Genomic DNA, 23,123 nt, shown 5'->3' with positions numbered 1-23,123 from the left:
AGCTGCAATTAACATAAAAGCTACAAACATTATAACAGCCCTGTACAGGGTTTTGCAAAATCCTTGCAACAAGGCTAAACAGACATTGCAATGACTTCCATATATGGAAGTCAACTAATAATTATTTTGTGTACATGTACATGTATGTGCAGCATACAGGGATATATGATTATTCCCCTCTGGCTCCAATCCACTCAGTCATATGACTGAGTGTCCATATAGCCGGTAGGGTATTGAAATAACTGTTTACTTTTTTTTTAATGTTCTGGTGACTCTTCAAAATCCCCTCTAATTCAAAATCCTGTATGACAGACACCCTGGTATGTGTATAATCATATATGTCCAGAGAGCATCAGCTTATATTCATAAGTTTGTAAGAACTGTTGCTCTTTTCAATGATACCGGAACAGTTGATAAATGACACCCTCCTGGTCCAAACAGTGGTATTGGCTGATATTGATAAGCTTGAAGACAGATGCCTTGCCCTTTATAGGCCTTATATTGTAACCAAATCTCCTTTGGCAATTTCTTCTGTCAGCTCCTGTCTCATCAACATTTCAGGATGACCATTGAAAATTTGCATGTCTTGAAGGTATGCTCCTCTCACTTCTTTGCTTTGCCATTTTCTGTCTGGTTATTATTTTGAAGAATGCAAAAACTTCCAAATGGTACTAAAAGCAACTGATAATGATCAGTCAATACACAGCTATACCAACAGTTCTGCACACACCAACTTCACAACAATATTTGCCCTGCATTTCCACCTGGTGTACCATCCACCACCTTAATTAAATCTTGTGAATATAAATAAGCTGATGCTCTCTTAGGCTCACAAGACATCTTTCATTATACATATACCTGGACATGTACACTATAATATTATTATAAGTCAGCAGTTGACTTCCATATATGGAAGTCAATGCTGTGTCTGTTTAGGCCTGTTGCAAGAATTCTGCAAAACCCTGTAGCTGAGCTGGTACAGCTGCATGTGAGTACTATCTAACCACTGGACCACTGAAATGTGTACACATGCACAGAGGGGGAGATAACAACTATTAAAGTAAGCCACACATGATAAGCTTTGACTGTGAATTTCATTAAATGCCAGAATTAGTGCACAGAGAAAAGAGGTGTACTGTTTTAGACCCTGAGCGTGTGCTATATTAGCACCGTGGTGTGCTAAACAGTGATTCAGCACACTACATGTGCTGTTTTGTAGGCATATAGCATAGCCTACGTGTTGTATTGGTGTGCTTTTTCATGGCTTGTAATTTTGATGTTCGATTAATGTGCTAAATGGACTGTGCTAAATGTAATGGGTGTGCTGAAACAGGTACACATGCTAATTCAGCACAGTGTGCAGTTTTCAGTACCAAATAAGGGCATGCAGTACAACAGATGTGCAGCTTAGCAACAAAGACTTTTTTTTATTTGCTGTTCTTGCAAAGAAGAAAAGAAATTGAGTTTAGACATGGTTTGAGAGCTGTTTGACAAAACTGTGGAACTAGGTAAGTTTCCCTCAACATGCTGAACAATGCTGTACAATCTAATTACACAGCTATTGTATAATAATTATTGTACCAGGGTGTCATACAGTACACAGGGGAGCATCTGTACAATTACCAGGGTGTCATACAGTACATAGGGGGAGTATCCCCTCTGGCTCCAACCCCCCCCCCCCCTATGATTTGCATTCAGGTATTAGTAATGGTGTATGACTGAGTATCCATAGCCTGTATACTAACCAGGGTATTGAAATAACATGCAGTTGACTTTTTTTAAAAGAATGCCTTATATTTCCCCCCTCTACTTTAAAATCCTGTATGACACCCTGTATAATAACTCTACAATATAATAATTATGCAGGAAGGACAAGCAAGTAAAAGGTTGAATGGGGCTCAACAAAGTGGAGACCAATTGAAGCTTATATTGCCCAAGTTTCATAGCACAATAAGTGAGTTATTTACTTCTTCTCATGAAAGCACCGCGGGTGCTGATGCCTCGGTGGAGGTGCCAAAGCTACATAACATAAAACTACTAATAGCTAGCTTTTATACACACATTGATTGATGATAATTATTTTGCTGCGCATGCAATTGCAGGGAAACTCAAGTAGTGGGTAGTGATCGACCCATGATTGTTGTTAAAAACGATTGATGCCTAAAGTTCAAGTCTAAAATTAATGGCTGCAAGTCAGCAGAGCCTCGCAGCTCTCTTCTCACTCTTGCAGCTATCAATAGTTAGCGTTCTAGTGCAGAACTAACTACTAAGTAGAGTAGCAACACTCAGTGAACGAGTTTTGCTACAGACTCTTCTGAAAAGGCTGCAATGGCATTCCAAGTAAGCAAAACTAGGCATAACTCGAGAACGAAGCTTTATTTTGCAATAGCAAGCCAAGAAAACATGACTAGAAGCCTATAGAAACTCTTACTTGCACTTCCTTGAGCAGCTGAAATAGTCTACACACACACACACACACACAAACACACTACCGTATACCTCGCTTGCGCATGCGCACCGCGAGGCATAATTACAGCGCCACTCTAATTGAAGGGCCAAAATTCACAAAATAAATTATCCAATTAAGCGCCAAGTTGCTAGCGCTTACATAATTAGAAATAACGCATCCTTAATTCGAGGCTACATGTACAACTGATCTGATAGCCTCGTGGAAACAGCTATACTATAGTACTCTACGTTGCTAAGCACCACTCTAAATAATAATTATTATAAGTGCCAAACTGGAATTATGGTTTTCTTGTTCTATTTGTGTGCCACTGAAAATCTTTAGCGGCGCTGTAATTAGAAGAAAGACGGTATAGTAAGTGTGTTTGTTTGTGTGTGTATTTTCACTTGGATGCCATGGCACTGCGTTTACAGCTAGCTAGGATAGATAGCCTCAGCAAAAAAAGTGATTTGTTTTGACAGATTTTCAAATGGTAAAAAGCTTAGTTGGGTAAAAGCTAAGAAGTATAAATTAAACCTTGTACACATGCATTGAAGCTAGCTAAATACAGTTTCATTTTGAAGCTTGATACATCAAATGCGCACTTATACAGTCACGCTTGAGTTCTGGCTTCTTTACTGTGAGACTACTCTGGTCCCGGTGAATGTCCGGAGCGCTATAGCTATTCGTTAACACATAAAACTTAGTTTCATTGCATGCATGTCTGACCAAGAACCACTGCCGCTTTCGACTGTACTTGTCATAGCGTACGTTGCACTTTTATTGTATAGATGCAGTAAGCGGTCAATATAAGCTCCGTTTATGTAGTACGCCAGTACGTTTACACTGTATTAAAAGCGTTGCAATTTACCGTTGCACGTTGCAAGTATACGTTTTGCAAAAAAACAAACAAAGAGACAATCCTAGTCACCTCGAGTATCGTAGCTAGACTAGGTACTTAGCTATATGCTGTACATATACTTGATGCTATGTGTCAATATAATTATATTGTACATTGTACATTTATAATTATTGCACATACTAGATCTACTGCTTTTCACGTGTACATTATAGTTGTGAGACGCCAACTGCCCAGAGGGAAACCACGCCATTCGCAAAATTTCCCCTAATTCCCTCTCACATCTAAAGTTCTTTCAAAATGGTGGTCGTACTTTTTTGAAGGTACTATAATTATTGTTGTAAGAATTGATGTGAAAAAACATATTGCAGGATGATGTTGAAAGTGACACGTGTTGGAGAGAGCATTATACTGGACACCCTTGTATGACCAGACCACTGTAAGTATCGACACAATTAGAGGTATGTATTATTATGCTGCTGTATTGCCACAATGTTTTAATTTAATGGTATAGTGGCTTCGCCCAAAAAAACAATTGCAACAGTATACCATACTTTGACTTAAAGCCCCTCTCAAGTATAGTTCCCTTTCAAGTATAGTTATCTGCCTATATACGTATATAGCGGTCAATATAATAAATTATCCCATTCCGTTTACGTAGTACGTTTAAAGCGTTTCCGTTTTGATACTGTATTAAAAGCGTATTTTACTGTACCGTTGCTATATACCATTGCACTTTACAAATGTGGTGTGCTGTGTTTATGAATGCAAAGCGACAATCCTCTAGTAACATAATTATAATAATTATGGTTATACCCAGCTAAACTTATGCTTAGCCTATAGTTCTACATAGATCTAACAAGAAATAGAACGCACCATTCACTGTACTACTTAGCATAACTGCTATAGCTAACTTACATGTAGCAAAGCTAGCAAGCTGCAAAATGTCATGATTACTATAGCTGCATGGGTGGCCAAAGTAAATTTAACAACAGAAAAAAGCTCTTATCTTGAGCGTCCTTTTTAGTGTTTAATTTGCGCTGTATCAGTGTATTATGCACTTACTATGTAAACGGAATGGGGACTTTATATTTACCACTTTGCAAGTTAAAAATTGCTGCTACAGAAATCCCAAATTTCCTTGTGCACAAAACGATTGTCAATACTGCCACCTGTAGTATATTGTGCCGGCCTTGCAGCTGTATAGCTGTTCCTATTCAGCTAACAGTTCTATTGATATATTATATATATTATTATGATTATATTGATATAGTTATTATATATATTATATATATATTACGCAGTTTAATTAAACTTTCGTATTTTATTCATCCATTCATAGCATGAACAAAGTACGGTTGTTCCACCCCCCTCTCCACTGATAGCATTCACTAGTCTGTTGACAGGAGGTGGGGCTATTCACAGCATTGCAATGTTATTATGGGGCGAAATAAGACATCACTAACGTTTATTCATCCATTCATAGCATGAACAAAGTAAGGTTGTTCCACCCCCCTCTCCACTGATAGCATTCACTAGTCTGTTGACAGGAGGTGGGGTTATTCCCAGCATTGCAATGAAACTTATAATTATTATGGGGCGAAATAAGAAAAGCCTTTGCTGTGATCCATGACAAATGCCGAGTGCATAAAAAAGTACATGAGCCAAAAGCAAAGAATTGTAGCTACAGAAAGATTCATATAACACTAGGACCAAGAGGAAGAGTACGCTACTCCAATAGACTGTACACAGGAGGCAAACTCACTATTGCATGTAACCACAGTCACTTGAGATACAACAATAACAATAACAATGCTGATAAGGAAAAGCAATGAATAAAATTAATGGTAATCATCACTAACGTTATTCATCCATTCATGCAGATTAATTTTAAGATTTTACAGTTTATACAACAGCATGTGGTTGTGATGTAAGTTAGACAGAATGCTTCCTACGGTTAGTGGGAGTTGCATACTCTTCCTAATGAACTCTCATTATAGTAGTTTTTACGCACAATTAAGTTTGCGAGACTATAATAATGCAAATGAGTTCTTGTTGTGCTATTATAGAGCAGCATCAATATTCTGGCCCATCAATTATCTCGTATAGAGAGCAGATTGAGAAATTGTCTTCCACCGACAATACTCGTTGTAAGGGCTAAACAACAAAGCTTACGTTAGTGATGTCTTATTTCGCCCCATAGTAACATTGCAATGCTGTGAATAACCCCACCTCCTGTCAACAGACTAGTGAATGCTATCAGTGGAGAGGGGGGGTGGAACAACCGTACTTTGTTCATGCTATGACTGATGTTATGTACGTACCTAATCTATGCGCACTTTAATTATTCTTATACTTGGTTATAATTCTACTGGGTTTATGTGACATATTTTTCTACTTCACGCATGCAGGTGATGCTGAGAAGTCAAAGGCAGTATCTTACAATTGCAATGAACTGAGTGCAGACTTGCTATGTTTAACTAACTATGTTTAAAAAAACCTTTCACTTTTATATCCTCATCGTTTGTTTAACACAATTTTAATACTGTATTGATGTATTGTTGTTTCTAATGTTTGAAAAATTTTTTTTTAATTTAGCACAATACAATCAACACAACTGTTTCAGCACATAGAATTCAGCACATGTGCCAGTTTAGCACATCAGGTTGTTTAGCACATGTGCAAACGTGCTAAAACTGGAGACATTCGTTTAGCACGGTTTTCTGTGCTAAATCAGCACGTCTTTTTTCTCTGTGTGGCCTTCTCTATTTTCAAAATACAAGGCTTCTAAACACAAAACTCTTGAAGAGTGACTTCACTGAGTGATAAAGCTACCAAATAAGGAGTTACTAACACAGCAAGACAGAGCATGCACACACATACCCTCATAGAATCACACACCTATGCACTCACCAGTGTATATTCAGGGAAGGCCTGACTATCTTCTCAGCAAATAGATCCTTCTTGTTCATGGAAGAGAATAATGGATATCTCTTCAAACTAGTGGTTGTTGCAGATTGAGTCAAACAGTTTAATACTCTCAGTCATACGGTTCTGTAAACGGGGCAGGAGGAGAGGAGGGTAAGCATTGTACAACACAAGTATCCTGATGGTTCAGGACAGTAACTGCATGCATGCTGACATGGTAGAGATACAACACATTTTGTGTGTACCTGCATGTATACAGTACAATACAGTAGTGTGATCAATCTTTAGTGTATGAGGTCAATAAACAATAAAGGCATCTCTTGGTAATTTTAATCATTATTAGCACCATTAATTTTGTTCATAATTAAGTATCTGCTGACATAACTAGAGCACTAAAGTGCAAACCCTCGGCTGGCTGGTGGCATGATTAAGAAACCATATATAAATGCAGTGCATGCAGTCTACATGTAGTGATGTATGACTGAGCTGTACGTCTAGCATGCACAGTAACCCAGGAGCAATAAAACAGATGCTGAGTTTTAGTGGTACATAAGTCTTATGCACTGTGGATCACAGCAAAGAAGCTTGGAGTCTCAGAGAAGTATGGCTCCTGTAGTGTAGCAGTCTGCTACAGAGACAGCAAGTCAGACACAATTATAGCTTTCTATTTTAGGGTCCCTTTTCCAGTGTTCCTGGTACAGGATCACTTCAGCTGTAAATACGTAGGGTGCCTCGAATAAAGGCCGTGTGTAGTTAGCTAGCTGCCCAAGATTTTTAGCTTTTGCTCGCTTTTATTCGACAACGAAGCTTTAACATCAAAATCTGTCAAATTTAAAACTACTACCTTGTTGTGTTGAGGCTATCCATGGCACAAACACAGTGCTATCGCATCCAGGTGAGTAGACTCAGAATACACAGACAGACAGACAGACAGACTGACCGACTACTATAACCGGCCGTTAACCTGTGGCGCCGCGGCGCGCCTCGGGTTAATTATAGTATGTATACAACATACAACAAATGTTGTGTATGCCAGCATGTACAGTATACAATACAGTAAGTAGTGTGATCAATCTTTATAGCTTTTAGTGCATGAGGTCAACAATATTATACACACTACGTATATCACGCACCATTTCTTTATCCTCGGCCAGCATGAGGTCGTATGCACTCAGAGACACACAGAACACAATGGCCGTCACACCCTCAAAGCCATTACCCTTGTGAAAATACATGCAAGAAATTTAGGCCTAATAGGAGAGTGGGCATATAATTGTGAAGAGCGATTTCACTCAAATATATGCCCACGCGGCCTCAAATTGAGGCTTTAATGTTGGCTATGATAATTTATATATACTGTATTTTCAACCGAAGGAATCTTTATACAATGAAAGCACCGCGGGTGCTAATGCCTCGGTGGAGATGCCAAAGCTACATAACATAAAGCGAGCTTTTATATACACACACTATAATTATCTCTACCCTCAATAAACATCCGCACCTCGCCTCTAAATTGTGTCCGCGAAATGCCCGGGAAATACCTCCCTTTTATGTTTCCAAGTTTCCTCAGTATATAATTATACCATATGCATCTTTCTGAGTGTCTATGAAGCTTTCTTAGTATACTGAAGTAGTGTGTATCAAAAAACGACAGTATGGCTTTGTCTACATGCAGTGTCTCAGCTGTCACCTTCAAGGTATATTTACCTTTTTGTCCCTACAGTAGGGCCTACTGTGACTGGAGACTTCAGAGGTAAGCTTTGAAATGTGTGTGAGTTGTTGCTCTATATCCAAGCATAAACCAAAGCTAAAGGCTTTGTCATTTACATTTGTGCCTGAAAAAATAATACCCATTATCTTGTATCTATTGGTCTTGAATACTACTGCTAATTACTTTTGTCCCCCCTCTAGCTAGCTGATAAACAAAATGTGCAGGTAAAGTTAAATTGTGTAAAAGTGCTAAGGAATGATAATTATGTGCTAAACCAACATGTATTGTTTTTTGCTAAACTGTACGTGATCCTGGCAATGTGTAGAAATTTGGCATTTTTGTGTAATATTATATAATGTGTACATGTGTACCTGTTTTTTAATAGCACTTTTCATAGATGTTTCTCCTATAGCAATATGCCTCAGAAGCCAAGACATACTTTTGAGGAAACATATACTATATATAAAGAAGCAAGACACTGATCTCTTCTCGTACACATCACCGGCGCGGCCTCTCTCCATTTCTAGACACAACGTTAACTGGACTGACTCTCTCTGCTCTCTCCACTTTTACTTGTGTAAGGGGTAATGCCGGCGGAAACATCTTTTATGTCCAGTCTATAGGACGCGTACGATAATATCCCAGTACTAAAATGTTGGATTAGATAGCTATTTTAATATTTTGTTTATCAGTTTTTGTAATGCCATATATAATGGTATATGCAACTTTTTACAATGACTAGACTGTATATCTATAAAATAACTGCTGAAACATGGAAGTTACCTGGCCCAGGCCAGACAGGCAGTGGATAAAGCATGCAGTGGACTTCCTAGCTTCGATTCCAGGCCGCACTGAAGATGAGGCCTTGTGAAGGAGGCCAGAGGAGGTACGACAGGCGCGGTGCAGCTCAGGCAATTAACAATAATTATCTGCCCACGCACCGCCCACGTCGTATGTTTTTGCTGAGAGTAATCAGAGGCTAATTACTTGAGCTGCACTGCGCCTGTCGGACCTCCTCTGGAAGGAGGCTATAGACTTCCTATTGGAATAGGCATGGCACTAAAGGCATGCTAAGGCTATCCATGCTACAAACGCAGTGCTATGGCATCCAGGTGAACAGACTCAGAATACAAACATATCCCGTGTCCGCCCGCACACCTCGGGTTAATGAACTCCTTATTATGTTTACTGGAATGTGCAACTCACTATATACCATAATTATGCACTCAGCATACTTCATATCAGATGCTGTAAAAATAGTATCCAGTATACAGATGTGAACAAGTGCATGCATGGGCAGTTATATACGCCCTTAGTTCAACTTAACCACGTTCCAACTCAACAAATGCAAGCACATAATTATATAGAAATAGTAATCAACTCAAATCTGCATGGCCACCTTGATATAAATCAAGACATTGCACAGGCCCAATATTTAATCACCCCCATCACATAATCTATACCAATCCACTCACATAAAGTTGAGAATTCTGTGGCCGAAGAAAGTCTCCACAATACCAGTGGTTTTGACTCTTGTTCTGAGCACATCCTGCTCGGACGAGATGTAGGTGGGATGACCCAGGCGGTCCAACGACCTTAGATAGCTGAGGGGGAGAGGGGTATGGATTGAAAAATCAGATGGGCTAACCATATATATATAGTCTTCTTAAAATGTTTGATGCGGCATGCAATTAAAATTTATTGGTCGCTTTGATTGCCTGCATGTATGATGTAGTTCCTTGCTAACTTGAAGAACTCGAGTTTAGACCTACTTTCTGTTACAATCATAACTATTATAGCGATAATATTGAGAAGTTGTGCATGCTATATTGGAAACCTGTGCATATCTCTGCAACATGTGCATGATGGTGTTTATTCCTTCAATAGGGGTGTATCTAAATTCTTAGAATAAATTAAATGCGTGAATGTTGCACACAAACATAGTCATGCACACACACAAGTACAGTGCATCCAGCTTAGAGAGCAGATTACCACAAATTCCTGAGTAGCTGTACTTAAATGTAAATATATTTCGATTGGAACATTTCTAAGAAATGGTGTTGATACCAATGTGTAGGTAAATGGCCAAGCTACAACATACTCAAAAATATTTCCATGGAAACATAAGGTGGTGGGTTTGTGGTGATCAAAACAGCAAATTGTTATAGTGGGTAATCGGTTAGAGTAAAAAAACAGTAATCTTGTACAGCTAAGGTCCTAAACTTCATCACATAATTGTTCAATGGTTTAGGTATCCTGACCATCCCTTTATGGGTCTTACATATGTTCACAGTGTTTTACTTTTCATGATTTACTGGTTTTCAGGTACACTTTTGGTTAGAGTAATAACTTCTGAAAAATTAATAGCTATAGCTTTCAAATTTCTGTAGTAAGTTTACAGATAAATGGGCTACATTTTGATACCAAGAAAAACACAATCACCAATATTATAAGTAGAAGGTGGGTTCTTGCTGAGCTTCTTCTTCACCATCTGCTCATCCATCTTTTGGGATTTCAGTGCTGCTTCTTTTCGAATTTCCTTTACAACTGCCAAATGCTCTTTTACAGCTGCATCAGAAACTGTAACATTATGAGCGTTGTCATCAGCCTGCAGTTCATAGCAGAAAGCAGTATAATTTTATAACTGATATCTGTAATATATACTTTGTTGCATGGTATCTCATAATGTTGAGAACATAATTATATAGACTTACTTCTGTCTCAAAGTCACCATCACAATCAGAATCTGTGCTCAGCTGTGTGACATAGATGGTGCAGTATCAGCTACGTTGCATGGATTTAAGTTATAACGAGGAATTCTCCCAAAAAATACCTCAAATGGCAAAGTACCTGATAAAAATTCATATATATATTATAATTATGCATGCTTGAGTGCATGTATAAATACTGTACAATAATTACCCCGTTCGGGCGTGCGCAGCACACAGCATGCAGGGGTATAGGTAGGTGATTAATTGGTGTGTGTATAGGTGTGTGGTGCATGCATGTGCATGGACACAAAATGAGCCTATATAGACTCTTTCATGCATGGAGGATTGGTATATGACACAGTCGCTGTATTTGCATGCAGGTTAGTTATATATAGTTGAAACTTGTATAGGCAATCTTCGAAGGTGACAATCGTTGCTTTATAGTTTCACGATCGTTCACAATTCATGATCATTCCCCAATTATAGTTTGCTACAGGAAGTTCTAGAAGCCCAAAGGGCTGGTTGTACTATCCCAACCGTAGTGAGGGTTCTACTAGCCCTGAGGACTACTAAACCATGTGGAAACTTCCTATAAACAGTGTCTATATAAGCATTTTAGATCATAGCAATCATGAGTCTAGACTAATGTTCTTATCTAATCTTTGCTACATGATTGTCTAAGTTTGTCTAGTGAGAATTACATGATTGTCTAAGTAAGTACATAAGTTGGATATAACACTCCCTGACCTCTAACTAATCATATTGCAGTATACAGTATATATATAGCAGGTGGGGTAAAATATTTGTTATTTTCGTGGGCAATGCAAGCTGGCTTACACGAAAAATGTTCACACGAAACATAGGCGTGGCTTACCGTAACACATGCAATGAAGTTAATTATACTCACGAAAATCACCGTTTTACAGTTAAACGAATTTTTTACCCGGGCCCACGAAATTTACGTTAAAACAGTGCACGGGGTGAATGCTCTATGAGCATCTTGTCTATTATGATTTTTATGCATGGACAGACCTATGGACTTGTGAAAACCAGTGTTGTAGATTATCTGGTAGACAGGGAGATACTCCACCCAGTTGTATTTAACTTCCTCACTGCACTCCGTCCTCATTTTGAGCAAATCAAATTTCATTTTGTCTCGAAGGGTGCGATGTGATCTTTCATCCTGTGCATGTGCATAAAAGCCAATAATATAATATTACAATCATACTGAGTCAGAAGAAGAACCGAATTATATATATGCATCTCTCAAAAAAGGATGTATAATAATACAAGTGCATGCATGCATGCAGATGCATAATGTGTATAATTATACTGTATTAATATAATACCTTCCCCTGAGACTGAGGGTGTCGCACACTACTATGCACCATCTTCACTTGTAGAAGTTTAGCCACCCTTTCTACTGCCCCCATAAACTCGGAACCCCTATCACTCTGAATGACAGACGGCGTGCCAAAGTCAAAGAAAATATGGAGTAACTGCTCGGACACAACAGCGGTGTCTTTAGAATACAGTGCATAGGCGAAGTAACAAATAACGTGAGCACACATCGATACATGATAAATCCACTGGTACTCCTTGCCATCAACGGTGATCGGTGCATCTATCATGCTCATCAAATCGATTTAAACTCTCTCCCATGCATACTGTCAAAGATGTAACTGGTTTGAGAGGAGCTTTGTTCTCAAATTTAGCTTTGGCGGCCTGATTACTTAAACAATTGTTTATGTAGTCTTGAATGTCTCTTTCAGTCACCTTGCAAAAACATTTGCAATTCTCTTTCTGAGCTTTCGTGCGCCATCCCCTTTTGAGCGGTCGAAAAAGAACTTAATGCAATCAGACTTCTCTTGATTCTTTAGCACGATTACTTTTTGTTAGTGGAAATGATCCTTTTTTCGGAGATAGATGTGAGAGGATTCTCTACTGTAGTTATACCTAGATGTTTTCGGTATATGTATACAGATAATAGTAAGCTTTCTTGGCTATACTATTTCTCTCCTTCATTGGTATGTATGTCCCGTCAATTAAAGACATCAAAGTCTTATAAACGTTCTCGGGAAGAGAAGATATACAATCAGGTCTCTTCTTTCCAAACCTTGTTTCCTATAATTATTATTACATTACTTCATCATACAGCCTGTATAATTATATCTGAATTGTAGTGACGTGTACATGTATATATGCATGTGTACTGTATAGGTACTCTAATTATAATTGCATATACAATGATGCATGCATGTGCATGCATGTATATATTATACGTGTATGTAGCTCACAGTTATTAGGCCATCAGTACTCTCCAGTTGTAGATCTGGTACATCGAGCTGTGGGCCAGCTTCAGATTCAGAAATCAGATTCTATAAAATCCGGTATAATTATAATAATGACTTAGGACTATAATTATCTCAGTCTGCGGATATCAATATAATACTGTGAATTATCATATTCCCTGTAGCTCACAGTTGTTAGGGCATCTGGATTTTCAGTACTCTCCAGTTGTAGATCTGGTACATCGAGCTGTGGGCCAACTTCAGATTCAGAAATCTATAAAATCGGGTATTATATTAATTAATCACTCCATGCATATCTCAGTAGATATTATAATTATAGCTGCAAGACTGATTATTTAATTTGAGTGCTGAAGTTTATTATATTGACTAAATCAATGTGCATGGCCACTTACATGGTCCTCCTCATCAGCATTGACAGCAGGCTGACAGCTCACATTGGCCATTTGTAATGGGAAACCAGGCTGACATGCAGCTCTTCAAGACTCAGTGGTACTGCTTAGGGGGTTAAGACTGGCAGCAATACAATGTAGAGCAAGTCAACTGGAGTCTGAGTGTTTAAAATTATGCCACAATTAATTGCTGTGGTTACACAGCCAAAAATCCACGGGGCGTGTCAGGTCCGTTACATGTCCGTTACAGGACGTTGTGAACTTCCTGATACGGGACCGTTGGGTAGACACTACTAAACAGGCCGTTCTAACAGGTACTTCACAGGCCATTCTATCAGGTGCTTTACAGGCCGTTCTATCAGGTGCTTTACAGGCCGTTCTATATCTAACAGGCGCTTTACAGGCTGTTGTGTTACCTATCATGCAGCTACTGAATTGAGAAAATAATTGGCACACTTGAGATCTTTGAAGAGGTAATGACAATAGATATAAAAACTAAATAGTAAAAACTAAATAGAACTCATGCAGTATTTGTTAATGCAGTACTGGTTGTGTTCGTAATCGTGTTGTACTGAGAAGCTAGTACTTGTCAGTGTTTATCTCTTCCCTTTCTTTTGTGACTGAAGCTGTGGTAGTGATGGTGCAATTCTTGTTACAGTCATGTACAATTGACACGGTCTTGATTAGGCAATTAGGGTGAATCTTTATTAAGTGATTGGTTGTCTCCACCAGCTCACAATTTTGCTCGCTCATTCGTCCCACTTTCTTGTAGGGCAGCACCACCGCTACCTGCGTGTCGTCAGGAAACTTCAAAAGGGTTGATAGTAGTCCATATGCAATCTGCAATGAGGAGACTGATGACAATGCAATGGTTAGTTGTGTTTTACCTTGTCATCATTTTCTCTTCTGTAGGCCACACTTTCTCCCAAGCTTCCCAACTTTCCGTCTAGGTAAACTGATTTGTATATAAGCATCGGGGTGTCTCTGTTTACACCTATGAAGAAGACATAGCCAGCCATTCTTAGTTCTCCAAGTGTTGTTTCCCTTTTGGTAAACTGAACGTCACTTCTTTCAATGGTACTGCCTTAGACTGTTCCTGTAATGAAAGTAATGTGCATTGAGCAATAGTACTGTATATACACTGTACCTTCCTCAGAGTGCCATGCTGGTAGATCTCCTTGGAAGAGTTGAGTGTGTGAGGGTGAATATTGAAGGCATACTGCCGCACTTCTTGAGAGGTGAGTAGATGGGCTAGATCATCTCCAATTCTAAGTGTGGGGAAAATAATTTTATGTTTAGGCCACATACCCCAGGCATATTCTATTAAAAATCGAAGATGGGAGGAGTATTTTTTTCTTGGTAGGGCAAAAACTTCCGGCCACAACTTGGCCACTCCTCCTTACATGTCAAGAAAAGTACATACAAAGTAGAAAAAGGAAAGGCACCATGTGAAGAGATGGTAATTAAACATGGCCATATTAAAGTAAATAAAAGGACCCATGTAGCCCATGAGGGGTCAAAAATTGAAGCGGGAGGGCCTGAGAAACAAGTCATTAAGTTTGTGTGGCCTTATGACCAATAAAACTAAAAGGTCCAGCTGTAGTGTATAAAGAGTACAAGTACATAATTATTATACGAATGCGTTATCTAGTCTGTTATACAATGTACCTTACTGTAGCGTCTTCTGCGGCCTGAAACGGACCTGTGGATTTTTGGCTGTGTAGGTGGTGAATGTGATGTTACTACACCAACACGCACGCATACGCACGAATTCCAGACACACCCACATGGCCACACCCATAATGCTCTTCATTTCCAGGCATTTCGGATTTTCGGATTTGTGGCACAACAGGTGCCTAACCGTAATAAAAGGGAAAACTTGGCCTGGGAACACAGCTATTTAGGCCAATCGCAATGCATGCTAGAATAGACTAAGAGGTAGAGCTATGTTATTGTCACTCTTATTTTTGTTTCTGCTGCAAAGAGCAGCTCTTTCTCAATATTTCTCCTATGATTATGCTGAAACTCTCCCAGGACTGCAAGTGGACTCCACTGGGAGAACATTCCTTGCTGCAGACAACTACCTGTATAGACTGAATGCTCAGCTAATACAAGAGGAGAGAGTTGATCTAAGAGAATAGGAAGGGCTGTCCCTGAGCTCTACTGGGATATTGGTGGTGTGTTTAGTGGATCTCTCTTGCTCTGTGTACAATGCAAGCAACCTCAGTGCTGCATGGTCCTATCAGGAGTGTCAGTAATGCTATAGTGGGAGATCTTGAATTTGGAGCAGCTATCATTACATCAGGAGACACTTTCTACACTGGAGCATTAACTGACGATGATGAAGGACAGAGAATGGTACTGCAACAATTCGGAGAGGGGTTTAATAGATCTTCCGACAACAATCCATCAGGCACACGCAATGAACTGGTTGTTGAGGTTAATGATTTCTTTGGACGAAGCTTCTATGCATATGGTGGTTTTGTAAGTGGTGGATTTGCCTATTATGTTGTCGTCGACTATCAACCTGTTTAGTGCACGAGCTATAAGACTATTACGTGTTTGCAACATGCCTGATTGTGGCGGCCCAAGTACATGTGGCTTTGTATAAACTGGCGTTCGATTGTGGCCTTCAGCCAATCAATGGACAGACTATTGTGTGTGCAGTGTCACTAGTGGAGGACTTTAGTGGGATATCTGGACCCACTGCTATGATAAATCTTTGCTTCGATAGTACCAGGAGCACATTACAGAAGGAGCGTCTAACTGTGCATGGGTTCGGAAATCGCATCTCGTGTGCTTTCGTAAACGCCGCATTGCCTTATAAGAGTGTGTGTAAGTACTGTGTATAAATTACAGACCGCGGTCAGCCTGTGAATATCATTATAAAAGGATTTTGTATGTAGTGCAGCAGCAGGAGAGCTAGGTTGAGCCAGAAAGAGCTAAAAATGAATAGCTAGATCTTTGATGGATGTTGGTAACATCATAGAAGAGACTGTCATTGGTGAGGTACAGAAAGTTCTGTAAATAGGAGCATATCCAGTCACTTTGTACAGAGAAAGTTTGCTAGACTTAGACTAACACATACTAGGCGTTTTGTTTTTGCAGTAGGGAGTCTTACTGGGGTTCTTAGAAGAGAGAGTTTACTTCCAGGTCTATAGCTAGCTAGCTAGCTGTAACTTTTCACTTTTATTGACCTATGCTTGGTAAAAGTGCACCGTCAGCTCAATTAGCACTCGCCCGCAGACCCACTTAGTGGTTTTGCATATAAGGTCATGCTTTGCAAACTTCCACGAGATGTGGATCCCGAGGTAAGACGCTCCTTCTGTAATGTGCTCCTGATAGTACTAATTCTATTTGTGTGGTCGTATGGCAAGCCGTGTGGTTCAAAAATAGAAAGCACAAAACGTACTGTTATTATGCCTATAAACGTATATACGTGTTTTGGCTATAAACGTATGTGTTTTCTATAAACGTACGTGTTTTCTATAAACGTACGTACGTGTTTCATTATAAACGTACGTGTCCGGTTATATCTAGCCTCGAATCCAGGCCGATTAGTGGTCTCGAGGCTAGGTTATATCTGAAACACATAGCAAGTGACAGAGTAGCCTCACTTCAAGGCCGCCTGGAATCGAGGCTAGTGACAGAGAGAATTGCACAAAAAGCTAAAATGAAACACGTACGTTTATAATGAAACACGTACGTTTATAATGAAACACGTACGTTTATAGAAAACACGTATGTTTATAGAAAACACGTACGTTTATAGCCAAAACACGTACGTTTATAGGCATAATAACAGTACGTTTTGTGCTTTCTATTTTTGAACCACACGGCTTGCCATATGGTCGACATCACTGCTGTCAATAAAGCTATGGACGCTAAATATGACTCCTGTATTGTGTCATGCACTGTTGGAGAAGATATTGGTTTAGCATAGAAAACAGTCTTCTCAGAAAGCTGCGATACTCTGCCTCAGTCTCAGGTTTGTATACCATGCATTTTTATACTTCATAGCAATTCACACGCACATGCACTTCATTTTCCAGATACCTGTGGACAAATGTGACACACCCAGTCCAGTCGGCCTTCTCGCCCCAAATGGTGGTATTGACCTAATAGCACCAGTTCGTATCAATTTTGGAGACAGCCTAATCTTTATGGCTTCAGTAGCTGTGAAGGTGGAGCAGTTTTCCTTTGTGTTTGTGGCAACTGATGATTCAATGATACTAGGAGTAAGTGCATGCATGGTTGAGTCATTGAGTCGTTAGTGTTAATGGCATTGTTTTTTCACAGTACGATGTCAGTAATACATCGACCCTGGATGCTGACAGCTCATTCTACAATCAGCCAGTGCCCTCTCTATTGGACACGCCCCCATCTGGTGGGTACACTCAACCAGTGAGGGTGGCCCAGGACCTCTGTACCTGATTGTTATATAGTTTCCCTTCTATTAGACGGGTGCATGGCTTTGAGTACTCTTGTGTTGTGAATAGAGTTAGTCTGACAGCTCAGTATGAGAACGAGAGCTCCATCCTGTGTACAGTGGGCAATGGGCAAGTGAGTATTTTACTATTTTTGTGATGGTTGGCTTATGTAATTGAATTATCCAGTGGAATGAAGAGGATCGCTTGTACCATTTGTAACAATAGATACTTAATAAGTTTGTGATGGTTAGCTTATGTGACTGTGGAATGAAGAGGATCGCTTGTACTGTTTGTAACAATAGATATTTGCACACAACACATTAATTTTGTTTCACTACACGCTTTAATTAATGTATGAATGTACCTGTAAATGCATGAGATACCGTATTACTAGAATCATAGATAGAGCAAAGAGGGATTGGCAACAAAATCGACCTCGAATAACCATCCGTGTTGCCCCGGCATTACTCGAGGCTGTCTACTTCAACGTAGGAAGACAGCCTCGAGTAAAGCACAGGCTGGGAATGGTTGAGGAGACAACTGATTGTCTTACTGTCAGTATAACAATCCTGCTGCTGATTTTAGACTTCATTTCCATGCTTGAGGCTATATGTGATCCAGGACACTACTTAGTTAGACAATCTTAGCTATATTATAGGTGCTATTGGTACATAGCCATAAAAAAACGGTGAAAAGAGGTGAAAAAAGCGCTATGTACCCGTACAGTCATCAATAATCTCATGAATACGCTTAAACGCAATGTCAGAGGAATGAAGGTAGGAGTGACCGGTGTCATAAAATTTTAGGCCCCCCCATGGGATTGGGCCCCCCTGGGCCTAGAATTTTAACATTTTAGGCCCACCATTAACAGCGCAACAGCGGTAACATTATGTGACAGTGCATTCTCAAAATACACCAATACATGCAGTCTTCTATGGTCTTCACAGTCTATGCAGTGCCAGTTACTGAATGCAGCTCTCCTCACACACACACATTTCATGCATGTACAGCTGGTCTCACAGCCACTATACTGCACCATGTCATTCTATGAATCAGGCCTCATGCAGCACGAAGCACATAGGTGCCAACTGTCCTGAATTGGTCAGGACTGTCCAAGATTACCCTTGTCCCGAAAGAAAACTGCTATTGTGATTCCACCATGATACAACAGTTTCTCTCTTGACTTCTATCTATGATTCCACATTACTTGAGAGCTGAGCCAGTGATGCTATTGGAGCATCCCCACAACAATTTACATCTTGTATGTATAGGAAAACATGGAGGAAGATATGAATTGTTGTCTTTGCACTGAAATTGTGTGCTTTATACTTTTTTGTCCTGAAATTTGGTTGAGAAAGTAAGCACGAAGTTGCAAATAATTATGGCGATAGCTATGCAACAACATTGATTGTCTTACAGGCAGATCCAACATTGCAGAGCTGCATCAAAGCATTTAACTCTTATAGGTAAAGCATGAGTAACTTGAAAGGTGAATCTTCCTTCACTTTGAATTCCATGATAGAATAATAATGCAAACATTTTTGCTACTTGATACAGAGTCTTTGCATGCATGCAGTCTCTTTGATGCTTTGTCAACTAATAGAGCTAACCTTACCATATTATTATATCTCTTTGACTTCGTTCTATCGTGCAGAAAAGGATGGCAGAAGAGGGGGGGGCCTAATCTCACAGTGGGGGGCCTAAACATGGGGGGCCCAACATTTTATGACACCGCGGGAGTCATTATTTAGGGGAGTCCTTCATTCCTATGACACCGATCCTTTTCGATCCTGTTGAGTCAGCATTTTAGGCCACTCCAAGTGACACTCTGGTTTCTGGTCCTGAAGTTTTTCTAATCGCATGCGGGCGGGCGGCTTTTCTCATTATGTCATTATCAATTTCATCTTATGAATTCATTATTTTGCAAATGAATATCATTATCACACTATTTTGTATCACATGGACCATTAGGCGCATGCGTAGTAGAAATAATGGGATAGAAATCCAATAATGAGATAGAAATCCAAGAATAAAATCTGATGTGGGCGGTGGACCAGAAACCAGAGTATCACTTGGAGTGGCCTTACCCATTCTTGCTTGTCTATCTCTCTTGTATTATATCTCCTGTTAGTTAATGAGTCGTAGTAGTTTAACACTATTATTATTATTATTATTATGTGAACTTTACAGCTATGCACAAAAGAAATTAAGTGAAAAGATTGGGTGAGAGGAAATAGCTGACAGACTTACTCCAACATTGGAGCAGCTGATGTATAGTATATAATCTATAGAGTGATAAGAATAGTTAACAGAGGAGCCTATAAATATAGGTTATAGGCTGAGTCCAAGGTCTCTATGGGGTTTTGAGAACTGAAGGCCCGAGGCTGTAGTATCTCGAGCGTAGCGAGGGTGCTACTAAGGGCCTAAGGGTCTCAAAACTCCATAGTGACCGTTGGACGAGGCCTATAACTGATTTAGAATAGTGCTAAGCAAGCTAAGCTATTATTAACACAAAGAAGACTCTGTTTCTACAAACCTCAAGCAACATTAAAGCTTTGCTCTGGCTAGTCTACATAAAAAAAACTCACATTGAAGGCAGTTTCCGTCTCTTGCATAGCAAAAACGGTTAATAGAAAGTTGCTATTCTACTTAGTAGTTAGCTCTGCACTAGAGCACTAGCTATTGGTAGGAGATAAAAGCTACAAAGCGGCACTGCAGAACACAAAGACTTTTAAAAATTAGTTTTTAATGATGCACTGCATCATGGTTACTATGACTTCGGTGTACTTGTGCATGTATAAAATAGATGTTGCTAAGCATTCCATGTATGATTGTGTAGAAAATGTTAAATGCATGTAGTGAACATAATTATAATGGACCTCCATAGAAGACCTCTGAATGACTGAGAGGTCTCTATGAGAAATAAAGGACCTCCAAGTAACCAATCAGATTGCACCATTTGTGACAAGCATTTTCTAAATGACATTTAGAGCATGGGCAAACCATATGAAAGGAACATAAGTTATTTCTGTCAAAGTTTTCTAGAAAATCTGACACTAAAAAGTCCGAAGTCTTTTTCTTGATTGTTCCTAGAGATGAATCTAGATTTATTAAATTCGACGGCAATTTATTCCATACTTTTACAATTCTAATGAAGTAGAAGTGTCTTGAATAGTTATTTCTAGCAAATTTAATTTGAAGGGAATGGCCTGAGCAGCCTGCCCTGGTTTTGGATGAAGTGAAAGATACTAGTTCTCTTATATCATCCGACTGCTGCTGCATACATTTCACAATAAACATGATATCTTGCAGTTCAAACCATCGCATGAGGGGCAATAACTTTATTTGCAGAGTCTTGCTTTGTAGTCTGATACATAATCATTAAGGATATATTTGGTGGCTCTGCGTTGCACTTTTTCTAGTGACTTGATATCCTTTATTAATTTAGGTCTCCACAACTGCGAGCAATATGTTAAGTGAGTTCTGACAAGAGACAGATATAATTGTTTCTTTAAATTAGTTGAATAGTTTGTTGGAATGATTCTTCTAATAAGATTGAGTGACATGTAAGCCTTTCCACATATTTTACTATGCTGTTGAGACCATGAGAGATCTTGCGTAACTGTTATCCCTAAATCACGATAAGAATTGACTTGTTCTATGGTGTTATCCTATGATTGCTATACCTGCTACATCAAGACAGGAGTAAAAAACAAAGGTAAGTGCAGCAACAACTTGATGTTTGTGATTACAGTAGACTCTCGTTAATCCGGTCACCCTTGGGACCATGCAGCTTGGCCGGAATAGCGAGGTGGCTGTAGCTCAGGAAATAGCCGCGGCTTAAAAACGACCTTACCTCGAATCTAATGACTACTTTTGCGATTCTTGTCTCAAGGATAATGTAGGATAATGAATCATTTTGTTCTTAATTTAAGTGTAATCCAATTTTATTTGCTAAACCACACCCAAAACGTCATATCTGGCCGTAATATACGTATAAAATTACATTGAAAACCTTGTTTGGGACAGCCAGCACTGGCCGGTAACCGGAATAGCGAGTGGCCGTACTTCAGGGTGAGTTTTGTGCAGTAAACATAATTTATAGCTAGCATTCCGTGCCAAGCCAAATGGCCGGTATATCGAGGTGGCCGTACTTCAGGGAGCCGGAATAGCGAGAGTCTACTGTAATCTAAGTTTCTGGCTCATTGCTTCTAGTATGACTATGCTACTCAGTTTCTAGTTTCACTGGGTATTTTAGCATCATTTACTACTAGTATGGAGTGCTAAAATCGCTTGCAGGCTTTTGACTTGGCTGAATAGCTACTGTTCTCTGCAAGTCTCCGTATATCTCTCCATGCACACACATTTCCTCCGTAAAACATTATGACGCGTGTCCAACCTCCTCTGAGTCACTACTGAGCCAATATATCCCATGTGGCACTCGTGCATGTGTCACAACTATAACATATTATGCCCCCAACAGCATGACTGTCTTTGCATGTCCACTATCTTCTTTTACATTCAGAGCATTCGTTGCACCTCTTTTTCTCCTCTTTTCTCCCTGTTTGACATCCTATTTAGAAAGTACGTATGTACATTCATATATTTAATTAAAACGTGTAGTGAAACAAATCTGCTTTGTGGATGAGACTAGATGGAGCGTTTTATTCCAGTAATTTTTCCTTAGCCTACAAAATGTATCAAAGAATGCAGAAATGTGACGACATTATTAATACTTGCATGTCTTAGTGCCTTATCCTGTCTCAGAGTATCTACATTTTGTTCTCTCCACTTCTCTGTTAAGAATACTTGCTTTAGAGCTGCAATTTGTTGCCTTTGTTTTCTAGATCCAAGTGAATGTTGCTGGGTTCAATGGAAACAGCAAATGATGGGAAGTATCAACTCATATACATGAATGTGTATACTGTGCTGGACAGCCCACTTTGCGTGTACGCGTGTATCTTGGAGACGTGTTCGACTAGATGTTGAAGTGAAGTACTGCTGACCAAACTAGTATTCAAGCTGGCGTTGTGCTAATGCCTCTCACCATGTTTTTGCTTTCGCTCAAAAGTATTAGAGTGTTATATTAGTTTCTGTAATGAATTTTATATTAAAGTTAGCTTATCTATATAAAGTCACTGAGAAGAAAAGACTTATTTACATGCATCTATTGTTGTTATTTATTGTGTTATGTGGCTTACCAGGACCTCAAGAAAGAAGAAAATTGATTCTTCCAGGATCTGTAGTTCAGTGTATATAATATCTAAGAAGAAAAGACCTGTGTACATGCATATTGTTATCTATATTGTTATATGGTAGTGTTTTGTGGCTTACCGG

General features: G+C 39.4%; 1 protein-coding gene and 3 long non-coding RNA genes across 4 annotated transcripts; 2 read left to right on the top strand and 2 right to left on the bottom strand.

The window, feature by feature from the left end:
* Positions 1–2,021: 2,021 nt before the first annotated feature.
* LOC135345315 (uncharacterized) lies at positions 2,022–5,902 on the top strand. The gene is made up of 3 exons (XR_010397681.1): positions 2,022–2,821; positions 3,677–3,766; positions 5,717–5,902. It is a non-coding gene; the product is annotated as an uncharacterized LOC135345315 (long non-coding RNA).
* Positions 5,903–6,092: 190 nt separating this feature from the next.
* Positions 6,093–12,286, bottom strand: LOC135345498 (guanine nucleotide-binding protein G(s) subunit alpha-like). The gene is given in 9 exon segments (XM_064542913.1): positions 6,093–6,123; positions 6,219–6,277; positions 6,279–6,359; positions 7,367–7,453; positions 8,932–8,983; positions 9,420–9,548; positions 10,359–10,524; positions 11,688–11,838; positions 12,005–12,286. Coding segments are annotated over 9 exon segments (1,038 nt in total).
* Positions 12,287–14,056: 1,770 nt separating this feature from the next.
* On the bottom strand, positions 14,057–14,632 carry LOC135345337 (uncharacterized). Its single transcript, XR_010397709.1, has 3 exons — positions 14,504–14,632; positions 14,244–14,452; positions 14,057–14,196 (listed from the first exon to the last, which is right to left on the bottom strand). It is a non-coding gene; the product is annotated as an uncharacterized LOC135345337 (long non-coding RNA).
* Positions 14,633–17,133: 2,501 nt separating this feature from the next.
* LOC135345341 (uncharacterized) lies at positions 17,134–17,760 on the top strand. The gene is made up of 3 exons (XR_010397715.1): positions 17,134–17,344; positions 17,409–17,594; positions 17,656–17,760. It is a non-coding gene; the product is annotated as an uncharacterized LOC135345341 (long non-coding RNA).
* Positions 17,761–23,123: the final 5,363 nt, after the last annotated feature.

Source organism: Halichondria panicea, chromosome 12 (genome assembly GCF_963675165.1).
Source record: "Halichondria panicea chromosome 12, odHalPani1.1, whole genome shotgun sequence".
Lineage (NCBI taxonomy): Eukaryota > Metazoa > Porifera > Demospongiae > Suberitida > Halichondriidae > Halichondria > Halichondria panicea.
The sequence above is the reverse complement of the archived record's forward strand: the minus strand, read 5'-3'. Positions and strand labels throughout refer to the sequence as shown.